The following is a 17,350-nucleotide window of genomic DNA, read 5'->3' on the forward strand; positions in this document are numbered from 1 at the left end:
TGCTGACACACTGCTTCCTAGGTCTATCTCTGCCTGATTTCTTGAGTCCCAGGCAGGGATGGGGGGAGTGCCAGGAGACATTACAGCCCTCAGCAGGTACAGGTGCCAAAGATGTGATGAGCCCCTCCCACAGCCCAGACTGCTCCTCTCCCACCAGTCGCCCCTGCCCACAGCCCAGACTGCTCCTCTCCCACCAGTCGCCCCTGCCCACAGCCCAGACTGCTCCTCTCCCACCAGTCGCCCCCGCCCACAGCCCAGACTGCTCCTCTCCCACCAGTCGCCCCGCCCACAGCCCAGACTGCTCCTCTCCCACCAGTCGCCCCTGCCCACAGCCCAGACTGCTCCTCTCCCACCAGTCGCCTGTGACCTCCCAGCTCCTCCATAGTAAGCACACTGATGGCAGATGTCTGTGCAGGCCACACGAGGGATGTCTGAGGTAAATGTGACCACATCATTGTGATAATAAACCCCAGTATTATACTCCCTGAGACTGCGCCATATGACGTCATCACTAGAGTGGAAATCCCATCCTGGCAGTTCATAGGCTGCAAAGTGCTTGAAGTTAATGGGAATGAATGAGGGAGGAGAGGACAAAACAGGCCAGACATCCAGGGATTACACCGTGGCTGCCCAGTACTAAGGACACCCATAGGTACTTCTATTCAAAAATCTCAATTCTTCCAGTACTTATCAGTTGCTGTATGTCCTATAGGAAGTGGTGTATTCTTTCCTGTCCAACAAAGTGCTCTCTGCTGCCCAGGGGCGTAACTACCACTGTAGCAGTCAGGGAGCCCATTGGCCTGTTCCTGCAATACACTGGACCCCTTAAAGTGACTGTACCACCAGGCCCAGGCTGAAGCACTGGAGGCGGGCCGACCCACCCCCAGTGGGAAGAAACCCCAGCGCCTCCATGACGTGACTCAATTAGAATCAATGGAACCCTATCATAGAGGGGTTGGGGTTTCCTCCCACTTAGGGTGGGTCGGCCGCCTCCAGTGCTTCAGCCTGGGCCTGGTGGTACAGTTACTTTAAAGGGGTGCTCCAGCGTGGGGGCACTTTCTTTGGGGGACCGGGGAGGAGGTGGCTAAAATAAAAGACGTCCACTTACCTCCCCGGTTTCAGCGGCAGGTCCCGCATCACGGTGCCCGGTTCCTGGCCGCTTCCTGGTGTCTGACGCCGCCCGAGACGCTACGTCTCAGGGCCGCTCAGCCACTCGGGGAAGGAGGCGGGATCCGAGCGGACTTCAAACAGATCCCGCCTCTTTCACTGAGTAGCTGAGCGGCCCCCTCGGGACCCGCCGCTGGAACCGGGGAGGTAAGTGGACGTCTTTTATTTCAGCCACCTCCTCCCCAGTCCCCCCAAAAAAGTGCCCCCACACTGGAGCACCCCTTTAAGCTGTCATCATTTGCTGCACCTGGTGGCCTCCCAGGTTCTGGAAATGTCCCTTTAACTGCAAGCACTCCTGACCAGCGCTTGCAGCTATGAGTACACTTGATGGCTTAGCGGTCAGTCGGGAAGGGGATGGGCCCAATAAAAAGTTTGCTATGGGGCCCAGTCATTTCTAGTTACGCCCTTGCTGCTGCCACCTCTGTCCATGTCAAAACTGTCCAGAGCAGGAGAGACTTTCTATGGGGATTTGCTCCTGCTCTGGACAGTTCCTGACATAGACAGAGCTGGCAGCAGAGAGTACTGTGTCAGACTGGAAAGAATAAACCACTTCCTGCAGGATATACAGCAGCTGATAAGTACTGGAAGACTTGAGATTTTTTTTCTTTTAATTAGAAGTAATTTAAAATCTGTAGACATTTCTGGTACCAGTTTATTTGAAAAAAAAATCAACACATTTTTAAATCTATATAACTTTCTAAAACGAGTTGATATGAAAGAAAAGGATTCTCTTTATATTATACACAGAAAAGGTTCTTATAGGAATATAGGTATAGGAAATGGTCAATTCACTGTGAATGTGCAAGGTGTTTTCAGGGCCTGACCACTAAGGGGCAGATTGCCAGTAAATAGCTGCTGCAGAGCTTGAGAGGTCACAGCCATACAACAGTGAACTGCTACTGCAGTATTCACATTTGGCCACTAGATGTCAGCACGAAATAGCGTTCAGTAGTGTCAGGCGGCTTTGTTGTCATGGCGATCAGTAGTTCAGATAGGAACCTTTCTCTCCAGGAACCTTCTGTGCGGGCTGTGTTTCCGGTTTGGGCACAGCCTGATACTTTGCTGAACAGATGAGAGAAGAGAGCTGGTGAGTGATATTAGGGGATTCCGGTAGATGTCGGGGCTCCAGGTACATACAATAAGCGGATGGGAAGCGCTGAGGCCATGGCAGCTGTGAGGTACCGGAAGCACCGGACTCCTGAGTCAGGCAGATGCTGGGCTTGGTGTGCTCTGTAATGCCTTCCTCTGTGTACTGCTGCTTTGTAGGGAAGGTGGTACAGCTGTGGGGAAGCTGATAGTGGTCTGTAGTGAGGAGCCTGCCAGGTACTGAGCCCCGTATAGTGTCACCCCCCCCCCACAGCAGTGCCATCCACTGCCCCCCATATAACAGTGCCATCCACAGCTCCCCCCATATAACAGTGCCATCCACAGCTCCCCCCATATAACAGTGCCATCCACTGCCCCCCATATAACAGTGCCATCCACTGCCTCCCCATATAACAGTGCCATCCACTGCCCCCTCCCATATAACAGTGCCATCCACTGCCCCCCCATATAACAGTGCCATCCACAGCTCCCCCCATATAACAGTGCCATCCACAGCTCCCCCCATATAACAGTGCCATCCACAGCTCCCCCCATATAACAGTGCCATCCACAGCTACCCCATATAACAGTGCCATCCACAGCTCCCCCCATATAACAGTGCCATCCACAGCTACCCCATATAACAGTGCCATCCACAGCTCCCCCCATATAACAGTGCCATCCACTGACCCCCATATAACAGTGCCATCCACAGCTCCCCCCATATAACAGTGCCATCCACAGCTCCCCCCATATAACAGTGCCATCCACTGCCCCCCCATATAACAGTGCCATCCACTGACCCCCATATAACAGTGCCATCCACAGCTCCCCCCATATAACAGTGCCATCCACAGCTACCCCATATAACAGTGCCATCCACAGCTCCCCCCATATAACAGTGCCATCCACAGCTCCCCCCATATAACAGTGCCATCCACAGCTCCCCCCATATAACAGTGCCATCCACTGCCCCCTCCCATATAACAGTGCCATCCACTGACCCCCCATATAGCAGTGCCATCCACTGACCCCCATATAACAGTGCCATCCACTGCCCCCTCCCATATAACAGTGCCATCCACTGACCCCCCATATAACAGTGCCATCCACAGCTCCCCCATATAACAGTGCCATCCACAGCTACCCCATATAACAGTGCCATCCACTGCCCCCCCATATAACAGTGCCATCCACAGCTCCCCCCATATAACAGTGCTATCCACTGCCCCCCCATATAACAGTGCCATCCACTGCCCCCCCATATAACCGTGCCATCCACAGCTACCCCATATAACAGTGCCATCCACTGCCCCCTCCCATATAACAGTGCCATCCACAGCTCCCCCATATAACAGTGCCATCCACAGCTACCCCATATAACAGTGCCATCCACTGCCCCCCCATATAACAGTGCCATCCACAGCTCCCCCCATATAACAGTGCCATCCACTGCCCCCCATATAACAGTGCCATCCACTGCCCCCCCATATAACAGTGCCATCCACTGCCCCCTCCCATATAACAGTGCCATCCACTGCCCCCCCATATAACAGTGCCATCCACTGCCCCCTCCCATATAACAGTGCCATCCACTGCCCCCTCCCATATAACAGTGCCATCCACTGCCCCCCCATATAACAGTGCCATCCACTGCCCCCCCATATAACAGTGCCATCCACAGCTCCCCCATATAACAGTGCCATCCACTGCTCCCCCATATAACAGTGCCATCCACTGCCCCCTCCCATATAACAGTGCCATCCACTGCCCCCTCCCATATAACAGTGCCATCCACTGCCCCCCCATATAACAGTGCCATCCACTGCCCCCCCATATAACAGTGCCATCCACAGCTCCCCCATATAACAGTGCCATCCACAGCTCCCCCATATAACAGTGCCATCCACTGCCCCCCCATATAACAGTGCCATCCACAGCTCCCCCATATAACAGTGCCATCCACAGCTACCCCATATAACAGTGCCATCCACTGCCCCCCCATATAACAGTGCCATCCACAGCTCCCCCCATATAACAGTGCCATCCACTGCCCCCCATATAACAGTGCCATCCACAGCTCCCCCCATATAACAGTGCCATCCACTGCCCCCCATATAACAGTGCCATCCACTGCCCCCCCATATAACAGTGCCATCCACTGCCCCCCCATATAACAGTGCCATCCACTGCCCCCTCCCATATAACAGTGCCATCCACTGCCCCCCCCATATAACAGTGCCATCCACAGCTCCCCCCATATAACAGTGCCATCCACAGCTCCCCCCATATAACAGTGCCATCCACAGCTCCCCCCATATAACAGTGCCATCCACAGCTCCCCCCATATAACAGTGCCATCCACAGCTCCCCCCATATAACAGTGCCATCCACTGCCCCCCATATTACAGTGCCATCCACAGCTCCCCCCATACAACAGTGCCATCCACTGCTTCCTCCCATATAACAGTGCCATCCACAGCTCCCCCCATATAACAGTGCCATCCACAGCTCCCCCCATATAACAGTGCCATCCACAGCTCCCCCTATATAACAGTGCCATCCACTGCCCTCTCCCATACAACAGTGCCATCCACAGCTCCCCCCATACAACAGTGCCATCCACTGCTTCCTCCCATACAACAGTGCCATCCACAGCTCCCCCATACAACAGTGCCATCCACTGCTTCCTCCCATACAACAGTGCCATCCACTGCCCCCTCCCATACAACAGTGCCATCCACAGTTCTCCCCATATAACAGTGCCATCAACTGCCCCCCATATAACAGTGCCATCCACAGCTCCCCCATATAACACTGCCATCCACAGCTCCCCCATATAACACTGCCATCCACTGCTCTCCCCATATAACGGTGCCATCCACTGCCCCCCTCCCATATAACAGTGCCATCCACAGCTCCCCCATATAACAGTGCCATCCACAGCTACCCTATATAACAGTGCCATCCACTGCCCCCCCATATAACAGTGCCATCCACAGCTCCCCCCATATAACAGTGCCATCCACTGCCCCCCATATAACAGTGCCATCCACTGCCCCCCCATATAACAGTGCCATCCACTGCCCCCCCATATAACAGTGCCATCCACTGCCCCCTCCCATATAACAGTGCCATCCACTGCCCCCCCATATAACAGTGCCATCCACTGCCCCCTCCCATATAACAGTGCCATCCACTGCCCCCTCCCATATAACAGTGCCATCCACTGCCCCCCCATATAACAGTGCCATCCACTTCCCCCCATATAACAGTGCCATCCACAGCTACCCCATATAACAGTGCCATCCACTGCCCCCCCCATATAACAGTGCCATCCACTGCCCCCCCATATAACAGTGCCATCCACAGCTCCCCCCATATAACAGTGCCATCCACTGCCCCCCATATAACAGTTCCATCCACTGCCCCCCCATATAACAGTGCCATCCACTGCCCCCCCATATAACAGTGCCATCCACTGCCCACTCCCATATAACAGTGCCATCCACTGCCCCCCCCCCCATATAACAGTGCCATCCACAGCTCCCCCCATATAACAGTGCCATCCACAGCTCCCCCCATATAACAGTGCCATCCACAGCTCCCCCCATATAACAGTGCCATCCACAGCTCCCCCCATATAACAGTGCCATCCACAGCTCCCCCCATATAACAGTGCCATCCACTGCCCCCCATATTATAGTGCCATCCACAGCTCCCCCCATACAACAGTGCCATCCACTGCTTCCTCCCATATAACAGTGCCATCCACAGCTCCCCCCATATAACAGTGCCATCCACAGCTCCCCCCATATAACAGTGCCATCCACAGCTCCCCCTATATAACAGTGCCATCCACTGCCCCCTCCCATACAACAGTGCCATCCACAGCTCCCCCCATACAACAGTGCCATCCACTGCTTCCTCCCATACAACAGTGCCATCCACAGCTCCCCCCATACAACAGTGCCATCCACTGCTTCCTCCCATACAACAGTGCCATCCACTGCCCCCTCCCATACAACAGTGCCATCCACAGTTCTCCCCATATAACAGTGCCATCAACTGCCCCCCATATAACAGTGCCATCCACAGCTCCCCCATATAACACTGCCATCCACAGCTCCCCCATATAACACTGCCATCCACTGCTCTCCCCATATAACGGTGCCATCCACTGCCCCCACCCCCCTATATAAGACTGCCATCCGCACATTTCCCCATACAACAGTGCCATCCACTGCCCCCCTCCCATATAACAGTGCCATCCACACCTTCCCCCATACAACAGTGCCATCCACTGCTTCCTTCCATACAACAGTGCCATCCACAGCTCCCCCTATATAACAGTGCCATCCACTGCCCCCCTCCCATACAACAGTGCCATCCACAGTTCTCCCCATATAACAGTGCCATCCACTGCCCCCTCCCATATAACAGTGCCATCCACAGCTCCCCCATATAACAGTGCCATCCACAGCTCCCCCATATAACAGTGCCATCCACAGCTCCCCCCATATAACAGTGCTATTTACTGCCCCCCCAATATAACAGTGCCATCCACTGCCCCCTTCCATATAACAGTGCCATCAACTGCCCCCCCAATATAACAGTGCCATCCACAGCTCCCCCCATATAACAGTGCCATCCACTGCCCCCCCATAACAGTGCCATCCACAGCTCCCCATATAACAGTGCTATTTACTGCCTCCCCAATATAACAGTGCCATCCACTGCCCCCTTCCATATAACAGTGCCATCAACTGCCCCCCCAATATAACAGTGCCATCCACAGCTCCCCCCATATAACAGTGCCATCCACTGCCCCCCCATAACAGTGCCATCCACAGCTCCCCATATAACAGTGCTATTTACTGCCTCCCCAATATAACAGTGCCATCCACTGCCCCCTTCCATATAACAGTGCCATCAACTGCCCCCCCAATATAACAGTGCCATCCACAGCTCCCCCCATATAACAGTGCCATCCACTGCCCCCCCATAACAGTGCCATCCACAGCTCCCCCATATAAAAGTGCCATCCACTGCTTCCTCCCATATAACAGTGCCATCCACTGCTCTCCCCATATAACAGTGCCATCCACTGCCCCCTCCCATATAACAGTGCCATCCACAGCTCCCCCGTATAACAGTGCCATCCACAGCTCCCCCATATAACAGTGCCATCCACTGCTCCCTCCATATAACAGTGCCATCCACAGCTCCCCCTATATAACAGTGCCATCCACTGCCCCCCTCCCATACAACAGTGCCATCCACTGCCCCCTCCCATACAACAGTGCCATCCACTGCCCCCCTCCCATACAACAGTGCCATCCACTGCCCCCCTCCCATACAACAGTGCCATCCACAGCTCCCCCCATATAACAGTGCCATTGACTGCCCCACCCCATATAACAGTGCCATCCACTGCCCCCCATATAACAGTGCCATCCACTGCCCCCCCATATAACAGTGCCATCAACTGCCCCCCCATATAACAGTGCCATCCACTGCCCCCCATATAACAGTGCCATCAACTGCCCCCCATATAACAGTGCTATCCACAGCTCCCCCCCCATATAACAGCGCCATCAACAGTTCCCCCATATAACAGTGCCATCCACAGCCCCCCATATAACAGTGCCATCCACTGCTCCCTCCATATAACAGTGCCATCCACAGCTCCCCCTATATAACAGTGCCATCCACTGCCCCCTCCCATACAACAGTGCCATCCACTGCCCCCCTCCCATACAACAGTGCCATCCACAGTTCTCTCCATATAACAGTGCCATCCACAGCTACCCCATATAACAGTGCCATCCACAGCCCCCCATATAACAGTGCCATCCACAGCCTCCCATATAACAGTGCCATCCACAGCCCCCCATATAACAGTGCCATCCACAGCCTCCCATATAACAGTGCCATCCACAGCCCCCCATATAACAGTGCCATCCACTGCTCCCTCCATATAACAGTGCCATCCACAGCCCCCCCATATAACAGTGCCATCCACTGCCCCCCTCCCATACAACAGTGCCATCCACAGTTCTCTCCATATAACAGTGCCATCCACTGCCCCCTCCCATATAACAGTGCCATCCACAGCCCCCTCCCATATAACAGTGCCATCCACTGCTCCCCCATATAACAGTGCCATCCACTGCCCCCTTTCATATAACAGTGCCATCCACTGCCCCCTTTCATATAACAGTGCCATCCACTGCCCCCTTTCATATAACAGTGCCATCCACTGCCCCCTTTCATATAACAGTGCCATCCACTGCCCCCTTTCATATAACAGTGCCATCCACTGCCCCCTTTCATACAACAGTGCCATCCACTGCCCCCTTTCATACAACAGTGCCATCCACTGCCCCCCCATATAACAGTGCTATCCACAGCCTCCTCCCCCATATAACAGTGCCATCCACAGCTCCCCCCATATAACAGTGCCATCCACTGCCCCCTTTCATATAACAGTGCCATCCACTTCCCCCCCATATAACAGTGCTATCCACAGCCTCCTCCCCCATATAACAGTGCCATCCACTGCCCCCTTTCATATAACAGTGCCATCCACTGCCCCCCCCATATAACAGTGCCATCCACAGCTCCCCCCATATAACAGTGCCATCCACAGCTCCCCCCATATAACAGTGCCATCCACAGCTCCCCCCATATAACAGTGCCATCCACTGCTCCCACCCATATAACAGTGCCATCCACAGCTCCCCCCATATAACAGTGCCATCCACAGCTCCCCCCCCCCCATATAACAGTGCCATCCACAGCTCCCCCCATATAACAGGGCCATCCACAGTTCCCTCCGCCATATAACAGTGCCATCCACTGCCCCCTCCCATATAACAGTGCTATCCACAGCCCCCTCCCCCATATAACAGTGCCATCCACAGCTCCCCCCCATATAACAGGGCCATCCACTGCTCCCACCTATAGCAGTGTCAGAGGTGATCAGTTAGAAAGTTCCAGAAGTCTACTTTATACTAGAATGAAGCTTTATTTATATAAAATGTGAGAACGCTGCAGTCAGTACCAGTGGTCACCATTTCTTCCTCATATAAAATGTTTTGTTTTTTTATTCTAGAATCATGTCGGACTCTGGACACAGCCAGCCCAGTATGTACGTCCCTGGGCGCAACAGGAGACGTCGCTGGATGGAGCAGGGCCCCTCCGGGAACCTCAACCTCTCTGAGCCAGGCCGGGAGCGAGACCCCATGCTGCGGGGGGACCGCGATCAGGACAGATGGGTGAGCACATAGCAGTGACTCCTCCACACTGCCCCCTGATGGCTGAAGACTGATTTACGTTATACATCTATACAGCTGACCGTGTAGATCCCACCAGGGTGGTCACCCAGCTTTCCTGGACATCTTAGCAGCGGTTTTGCTTACTTATGTAGAGTTCACTCTTTACTCCATTTTGCTTTATAGTATTATAAGATTTTTCCGTATTTTCAGGATGGAAACGATGACAACGCGGGCTACACCATGCAGAAAACCCCTATCATCCTTGCTAAGCCTTCTGCTGAGCGTGTAAGTGAATGGGGCATCAAAGGTGGTCTACAGCTCGGGACTTTTAAAGGGGATATCCACCATGTAAAAACTGGTGGCCTGTCCTCCATCAACTCCAAAACAGCTGATCGGGCAGGAGGGGCATCACGCTTAACCCTTGTAACCTTTAGCAGCATTACTAAACGTGTCATGTCAGCTAGTGAAGGATATGTATAAAGTGACAACAGGACATTGTTACTGTTTACCCTTTCAGTGCGATTCATTTAATTTTTTCTCTGTTGTTTTAGCCAAAGCCGACACCTGCTCCGCCTGCTCTGGAAAAGCCCATTGTACTGATGAAGGCCAGAGAAGAGGGAAAGCCTGCCCCAGCAGCAGAGGGCGCGAGCATCCCCCCTACTGCCGCCACAGCGAAGGTAGAGAAAGAAGGACAGCGCCCAACACAGCCCGTGTATCAGATACAGAACAGGGGGATGGCGGCTGCAGCGGGGAACGCCGGCGGTAACGTGGATCGTAAGTACATTACGTTACTTATCCTGTAATGTACTCCAGAGCTGCACTCCTTATTCTGCTGGTTAAGTCACTATGTACATACATTACATTACTTATCCTGTACTAATCCTAAATTAAATCCTGTATTATACTCCAGAGCTGCACTCCCTATTCTGCTGGTGGGGTCACTGTGTACATACATTACATTACTGATCCTGAGTTACATCCTGTATTATACTCCAGAGCTGCACTCACTATTCTGCTGGTGGGGTCACTGTGTACATACATTACATTACTGATCCTGAGTTACATCCTGTATTATACTCCAGAGCTGCACTCACTATTCTGCTGGTGGGGTCACTGTGTATATACATTACATTACTGATCCTGAGTTACATCATGTATATACTCCAGAGCTGCACTCCCTATTCTGCTGGTGGGGGTCACTGTGTATATACATTACATTACTGATCCTGAGTTACATCCTGTACTATACTCCAGAGCTGCACTCACTATTCTGCTGGTGGGTCACTATGTACATTACATTACATTACTTATCCTGGGTTACATCATGTATTATACTCCAGAGCTGCACTCACTATTCTGCTGGTGGGATCACTGTGTACATACATTACATTACTGATCCTGAGCTATATCCTGTATTATACCCCAGAGCTGCACTCACTATTCTGCTGGTGGGGGTCACTGTATATACATTACATTACTGATCCTTAGTTACATCCTGTATTATACATCAGAGCTGTACTCACTATTCTGCTGGTGGGGTCACTGTGTACATACACTACATTACTGATCCTGAGTTACATCCTGTATTATACTCCAGAGCTGCGCTCACTATTCTGCTGGTGGGGTCACTGTGTACATACATTACATCCTTACAGCTGTGGTCGGTCAGGCGAAGCTGCTGCCCCCTCAGAAGATGAAGCACAGTATAAAGCTGGTGGATGAATACATGAACTGGTGTGACAGCGCTATAGAGGTAGGATACTTTTTGTTGTGCTGGTTAACCCTTTTATATCCATGGTCACGCCTGATTTGTTCACAGGTATACAGTTGTTCAGATCCTAATAGAGTATATTGGGGAGGTGTTTGCATGTGATGGGATCCTCAGTGCAGCTTCTATTAGTAGAAATAATGTAGTAGTTGCACCAGTGTCTGATTTACAGTAGGTGTCGCTATTGGGCCATCACTTTGCAGGAGAAGTTAGATTTGGATTTCCCTGGTAGCATATTAATCCATTGTGTGTTATATTTTCTGTTAATGTCAGTTCCTGCTGGACCAGACAGACGTCCTGGTCGTCGGCATCATCGGGTACCAGGGTACGGGCAAGTCCACAATGATGTCTCTTCTATCCGCCAACAATCCCGATGATGACCAGAGGTGAGAGCTCTGACATGCTGAGTGCTTGTCAGGGTGTGTGCTGTCCTATAGAGGGGATACGGAAATATGAGGGGGTCTCTGTGATACAACAACTCTGAGACCCTCACATAACACTTTGTGTGTCTTCCTCCTGGACTCCAGGTCATACGTCTTCAGGATGCAAAGTCAAGAGGTGAGAGAACGAGCGGGAAACCAGACCAGTGGCATTGATTTCTTCATCAGTCAGGAGAGGATCATCTTCCTGGATACACAGGTAAATGCAGGATGAGCGTGTGTAAAGGGTAGAGGGGGGTGGTTATCAGTTCCAGAGAACATTTTTTAAAGTTATTATTTATTTTTCAGCCCATTCTGAGTCCGGCCATACTGGACCACCTGATAAATAATGACCGGAAACTGCCCCCTGAATACAATCTACCACACACCTATGTGGAGATGCAGGTGAGTGACGGAACAGCTAAAAACCACTAGGTGGCAGCAGAGGATGATTACAGAATAGCAATGTTATTTAGCCACAGTACTCACAAGCATTGTAGCTTTGTATTCAGCTATCCCTGGCAGCTCCATAGAGCAGTGGTGTCCGTATAGACCCGCCGCTCCAGCTCCATAGAGCAGTGGTGTCCGTATAGACCCGCCGCTCCAGCTGCATAGAGCAGTGGTGTCCGTATAGACCCGCCGCTCCAGCTGCATAGAGCAGTGGTGTCCGTATAGACCCGCCGCTCCAGCTCCATAGAGCAGTGGTGTCCGTATAGACCCGCCGCTCCAGCTGCATAGAGCAGTGGTGTCCGTATAGACCCGCCGCTCCAGCTGCATAGAGCAGTGGTGTCCGTGTAGACCCACCGCTACAGCTCCATAGAGCAGTGGTGTCCGTATAGACCTGCTGCTCCAGCCCCATAGAGCAGTGGTGTCTGTATAGACCAGCCTTTCCAGCTCCATAGAGCACTGGCATTTGTATAGACTCACTGCTCCAGCTCCATAGAGCAGTGGTGTCCGTATTGACCTGCCGCTACAGCTCCATAGAGCAGTGGTGTCCGTATAGACCAGCCTCTCCGGCTCCATAGGGCAGTGGTGTCCGTATCGACCAGCCTCTCCAGCCCCATAGAGCAGTGGTGTCCTTATAGACCTGCCGCTACAGCTCCATAGAGCAGTGGTGTCCTTATAGACCTGCCGCTACAGCTCCATAGAGCAGTGGTATCTGTGTAGACCTTCCTCTCCAGCTCCATAGAGCACTGGCATCTGTATAGACCCACTGCTCCAGCTCCATAGAGCACTGGTATCCTTATAGACCCACTGCTCCAGCTCCATAGAGCACTGGCATCTGTATAGACCTGCCGCTCCAGCTCCATAGAGCACTGGTATCCGTATAGACCTGCCGCTCCAGCTCCATAGAGCACTGGTATCCGTATAGACCTGCCGCTCCAGCTCCATAGAGCAGTGGTGTCCGTATAGACCTGCCGCTCCAGCTCCATAGAGCACTGGCATCTGTATAGACCTGCCGCTCCAGCTCCATAGAGCACTGGCATCTGTATAGACCTGCCGCTCCAGCTTCATAGAGCAGTAGTATCCGTATAGATCTGCTGCTCCATTCAAAACAAGTCGGGCCCTATTCTGGATATTTTGGGTGAAGGGAAAAACACTTTGCTTTTTCAATCACAAGGCAAAACTAGTAACCACCGAGCCAGTATGCCACCTCCTCCACTGACACTCCGAGCAGAGCCTAGAGCAGCAATACCTGCTTGTAACCATTGTAATAATGAAGGCAATGAAGAGCTGTAAAGCTGATCTGTCTCCTGACATGACTCCTCTTATTCCCCAGATAGCCATCTTTTCTTTTTTTCCTTTTCGCAGTCTTTACAGATCGCTGCTTTCTTGTTCACGGTGTGTCATGTGGTCATCGTCGTCCAAGATTGGTTCACAGACTTTAACTTATACAGGTAAGCAAGTAATACAGAGGATTATCCATCTGTGAACTGAAGCCATAAGCAGAGATATAGGAGAGTCTCTGAAGATTCCAGCAGAGGGCGCTGTCATTGGTTAATAATAATAATAATAATATTGATAATACCTCCTCTGGGTGCCTCTCTGTACTGATCGCTGATGTCTGTCATAAGATTTTGCATGTTTGCTAAAATATTTCCGTCCATAGCGGATTATCCCTATATAAAGAGGCTGCGTTAACATTTCTGTACTTTTTTAATATGGAGAAATTTCTTCACATCACAAGCCAAGAAACACAGGCATCAATGCAATGAACCCATTGTGTATGTTACATACTGTTATATCTTTGCTGCTGGATACAGTCATAGGTCATTTATGAATCCGGTTGTATTCTCTAATAAACAGATTCCTGCAGACTGCTGAGATGCTGAAGCCATCCACCCCCTCTCCCAGCCATGAGTCTAGCGGATCATCTGGTGCAGATGAAGGCATTGAGTATTATCCCCACATAGGTAAGGAGCATGCAATGCATATGTATCATTGGTCTGGGGGCTCCTACGGCATCCTCCTCCTTGCATCGCTGTACTACTAGTAGCTGCAGTACAGAAACTCTATGGTAATGCAAGGATGAGCACAAGTAAAGGGAGGGTGGCCCCTTCAAACAGATCTGCAAAAGTACAGGGAGTCAGACGTCCACTGATATTGATGGCCTATACAGTGCCAGGATAACCCCTTCTTTAACCTATGAACATCAGGGGTCAAATATTATCATTCTATTTTACTGTAGACCACCAAGGTATCAAATGTTAACCTCCCCGTTTATGGTAGACCACCAGCGATCAATAGCCCTTTTCTCTATTAGGGTCCTATTAGATGAAGCGCTTTTTTTTTTTTTTTTTACAATTAGCAATAAACAATCACAAACGAGATTGTTAACCTGAAATGGTATATCACACAGAACGATAGTCGTTAGTTACAATCGTTACAATTGTTACTACCATCGCTTACTCCATCTGAGATGTGCAATTACACTGAACGATTAGTGAACGGTTAACAATGATTTATTTTAGGGTCAGATTTAAATCAACGACACACAAACGATTTTTTGATCGTGCCTGCAGTCACACAGGAGGATTATCATTTAAATTTGTAATAGCGCCCTTAACCTAAATCACCAGAGGTCATATGTTCTCTTATTTCACCTTAACACACCCAAGCCCTTCTCAGCAATAGACCGCCGATTTTTGTCATCACAGTAAGCATGCAGGGTGGTGGTACATTCTATTCCTCGACAACTATAGGGCCTTGTTTGCCGTTGTCACTCCACACAGATGGGAGTGTGCACTTTAACCCCTCCACTACCTTACAACACCAGGAAAGCCTCATATTCCTATTGTCTGATCTTGGACTCCTGGTATATTTTCCTGTGTAATGCACACTACTGTCCTGTTACTAGATCTTACTTATCATGGTTGATCTGCTTTTTAGTGTTACTACAAAATAAAGCCAAAAGAGAAGATTTCTGTCCCCGCACCTTGAAGCAGATGAACATGGTGATGGATAAGCTGATGCTTCACTCCCGTCTGCGTTATAAAGGTACAGTCACTGTAAGACATGGGGTCTGAGGCTGGATTATTGGCTGCTGTATCTGCTGACTGTATGCGCTGTATCTCATCTATAGACACATAGAAACAATAGCACAGTCTTGATACAATAGCTGCTTCTCAGACCTGCCATCTACTCTCTGTGTGATTGTATTTCTAGTTGCTATAATCTAACCCCTTGTATGATCTCTTTAAGGGGCCATTTCCATGTTGGACAGCAACATTTTCCCTGGATTACCTTATGACTTCCTGGAATCGGAGGTGAATTTATTTTTAATACCAACAATGGAAAATGATACAGATGAGAGCATCTCCAGACCAGGTATGTTACTATCTCTATTCAGCTGTCTAATCTATCTATCTATCTATCTATCTATCTATCTATCTATCTATCTATCTATCTATCTATCTATCTATCTATTCTATCTATCTCCTCATCCCAGAAACAGCCATAGTCATTCTGGATCTGTCACTTTTACATCCATTTTCATATAATTGCTCCTCCAGTATTGGTCCTGGAGTGTCGGAGGCCGGCTATGTTCTCTTTTTCTCTCTGTGCATGTACTAAATCCGCTAGATATATGTGTATCTGTTTGTTATCTGACAATTCTATGTTTCTTCTAAAGGGTCAGGAGGGAATCCAGTGTTCCCTCTCCTGCCAGCATATAAGGGGCACCCCAGCTTCCACACCATGATCAGTAAACTTCGAAGCCAGATTATGTCTATGCCGCGGCCGCAGCTGTCCCATACTATCCTGACGGAAAAAAACTGGTAAGAAGGCTGTTGAATAATGTACAGTCTGTGACCCCCTTCACAACATGTGTCAAATGTCAGGTGGAGAGGGGCACCTGCTCTATAGATGAGGGGTGACATGCTGCTGTAGGTCCTGCAGGAAGTAGTGTGGTCTTTCTATTCTGACACAGTGCTCTCTGCTGCCACCTCTGTCCATGTCAGGAACTGTCCAGAGCAGCAGCAAATCCCAACAGAAAACCTCTCCTGCTCTGGACAGTTCCTGACTTGGACAGAGGTGGCTGCAGAGATCACTGTGTCAGAATGGGAAGAATATACCACTTCCTGCAGGACATACAGCAGTTGATAAGTACTTGAAAACTTATAGGGGTATTCCAAGAAAAATTAACTTGTCCCCTATCCACAGGCAAGTAAGAATTTACAGGGGTTCTGACCTCCAAACCACCTGGTGATCACCTATATAGGAATGCCGTGATCTCTTACTTGTCCTCAATCCTGTGGATAGGGGACAAATTAATTTTTCTTGGAGTACCCCTTTAAAGAGAACCGCTCCCCCCCCCCCCGAACTCAGCTCATTTGCATATTGAGCATGCAGATGGGCTGATGGCCAGATCTCCATGGTGGGACCGGCACCAAGAGCAGGACACGCAGGGGCGGGTATGTATGCAGGGCCCTGTTCAGGGGTGGGTTTGGGGGAACTGCCCACGGCGACAGGTTCCCTTTAAGATTTTTACATATCTATATAACTTTCTGTCTTTCTATAATCATGTCTTTTTGCTTTTGTTGCTCAGGTTCCACTATGCCGCTCGTATTTGGGATGGTGTGAAGAAGTCTTCGGCGCTTTCTGAGTACAGCCGATTACTAGGCTAGAAGAGACATACAGCCACCATTGCACTTATGGACTGTGGTCAGCTCGATAGACCGGACGAGAGGTCAGAGGTCACATTATAAAGGAGTCCAGGGTAAACAAGGACACCTTATACCTTCCAGCATGGCGGGAGCAGAGAGGAGGCCTAGTTATGGCCGTCTTATCTTTCTGTACGAGGCGGAGGGAGATACAGTTTACTTTACGGCTGCAGATAATGGTCCAGTCCTCATGTGTGAGCAGGTAACACACACATGACAGAGACCTGTATAATCTGCACAGATCATGTGACTATGTAAATATCTGTGATCAGAACTGGGTGCGCTACAGACTGCGCTTATCCCAATAAAAAGGATGCAACAACCTGGTGAAGTGGTGAAGTGCTTCATATAACGTCTACGGCTTCAGCTCTTTGCTGTTACATGTCTGTGACTGGAGGTCACCACTGTTCCACAGCTCAGTCTCACTCTAAGGCCTCATTCATACCTTCAGTTTACAGTACTCAATAT

General features: G+C 50.5%; 1 protein-coding gene across 4 annotated transcripts; it reads left to right on the top strand.

Moving 5' to 3' along the window:
• The first annotated feature begins 2,160 nt into the window (after window positions 1-2,160).
• Window positions 2,161-17,204, top strand: SMG9 (SMG9 nonsense mediated mRNA decay factor). Of its 4 annotated transcripts, none has more exons than XM_069947131.1 (14): window positions 2,161-2,254; window positions 9,371-9,533; window positions 9,744-9,818; window positions 10,085-10,307; window positions 11,189-11,286; window positions 11,575-11,687; window positions 11,829-11,940; window positions 12,030-12,125; window positions 13,533-13,618; window positions 14,028-14,134; window positions 15,111-15,218; window positions 15,423-15,548; window positions 15,853-15,997; window positions 16,768-17,204. In XM_069947131.1, the coding sequence occupies exons 2-14, from the start codon at window positions 9,375-9,377 to the stop codon at window positions 16,844-16,846; spliced, it is 1,527 nt and encodes a 508-aa protein (XP_069803232.1). In that variant the 5' UTR covers window positions 2,161-2,254; window positions 9,371-9,374; the 3' UTR covers window positions 16,847-17,204. The 4 variants fall into 4 exon arrangements, with proteins under 4 accessions (XP_069803232.1, XP_069803235.1, XP_069803233.1 ...); XM_069947132.1 differs by having other exon boundaries at window positions 2,244-2,296; XM_069947133.1 differs by lacking the exon at window positions 2,161-2,254 and adding an exon at window positions 2,467-2,490.
• Window positions 17,205-17,350: the final 146 nt, after the last annotated feature.

Source organism: Dendropsophus ebraccatus, chromosome 12 (genome assembly GCF_027789765.1).
Source record: "Dendropsophus ebraccatus isolate aDenEbr1 chromosome 12, aDenEbr1.pat, whole genome shotgun sequence".
Lineage (NCBI taxonomy): Eukaryota > Metazoa > Chordata > Amphibia > Anura > Hylidae > Dendropsophus > Dendropsophus ebraccatus.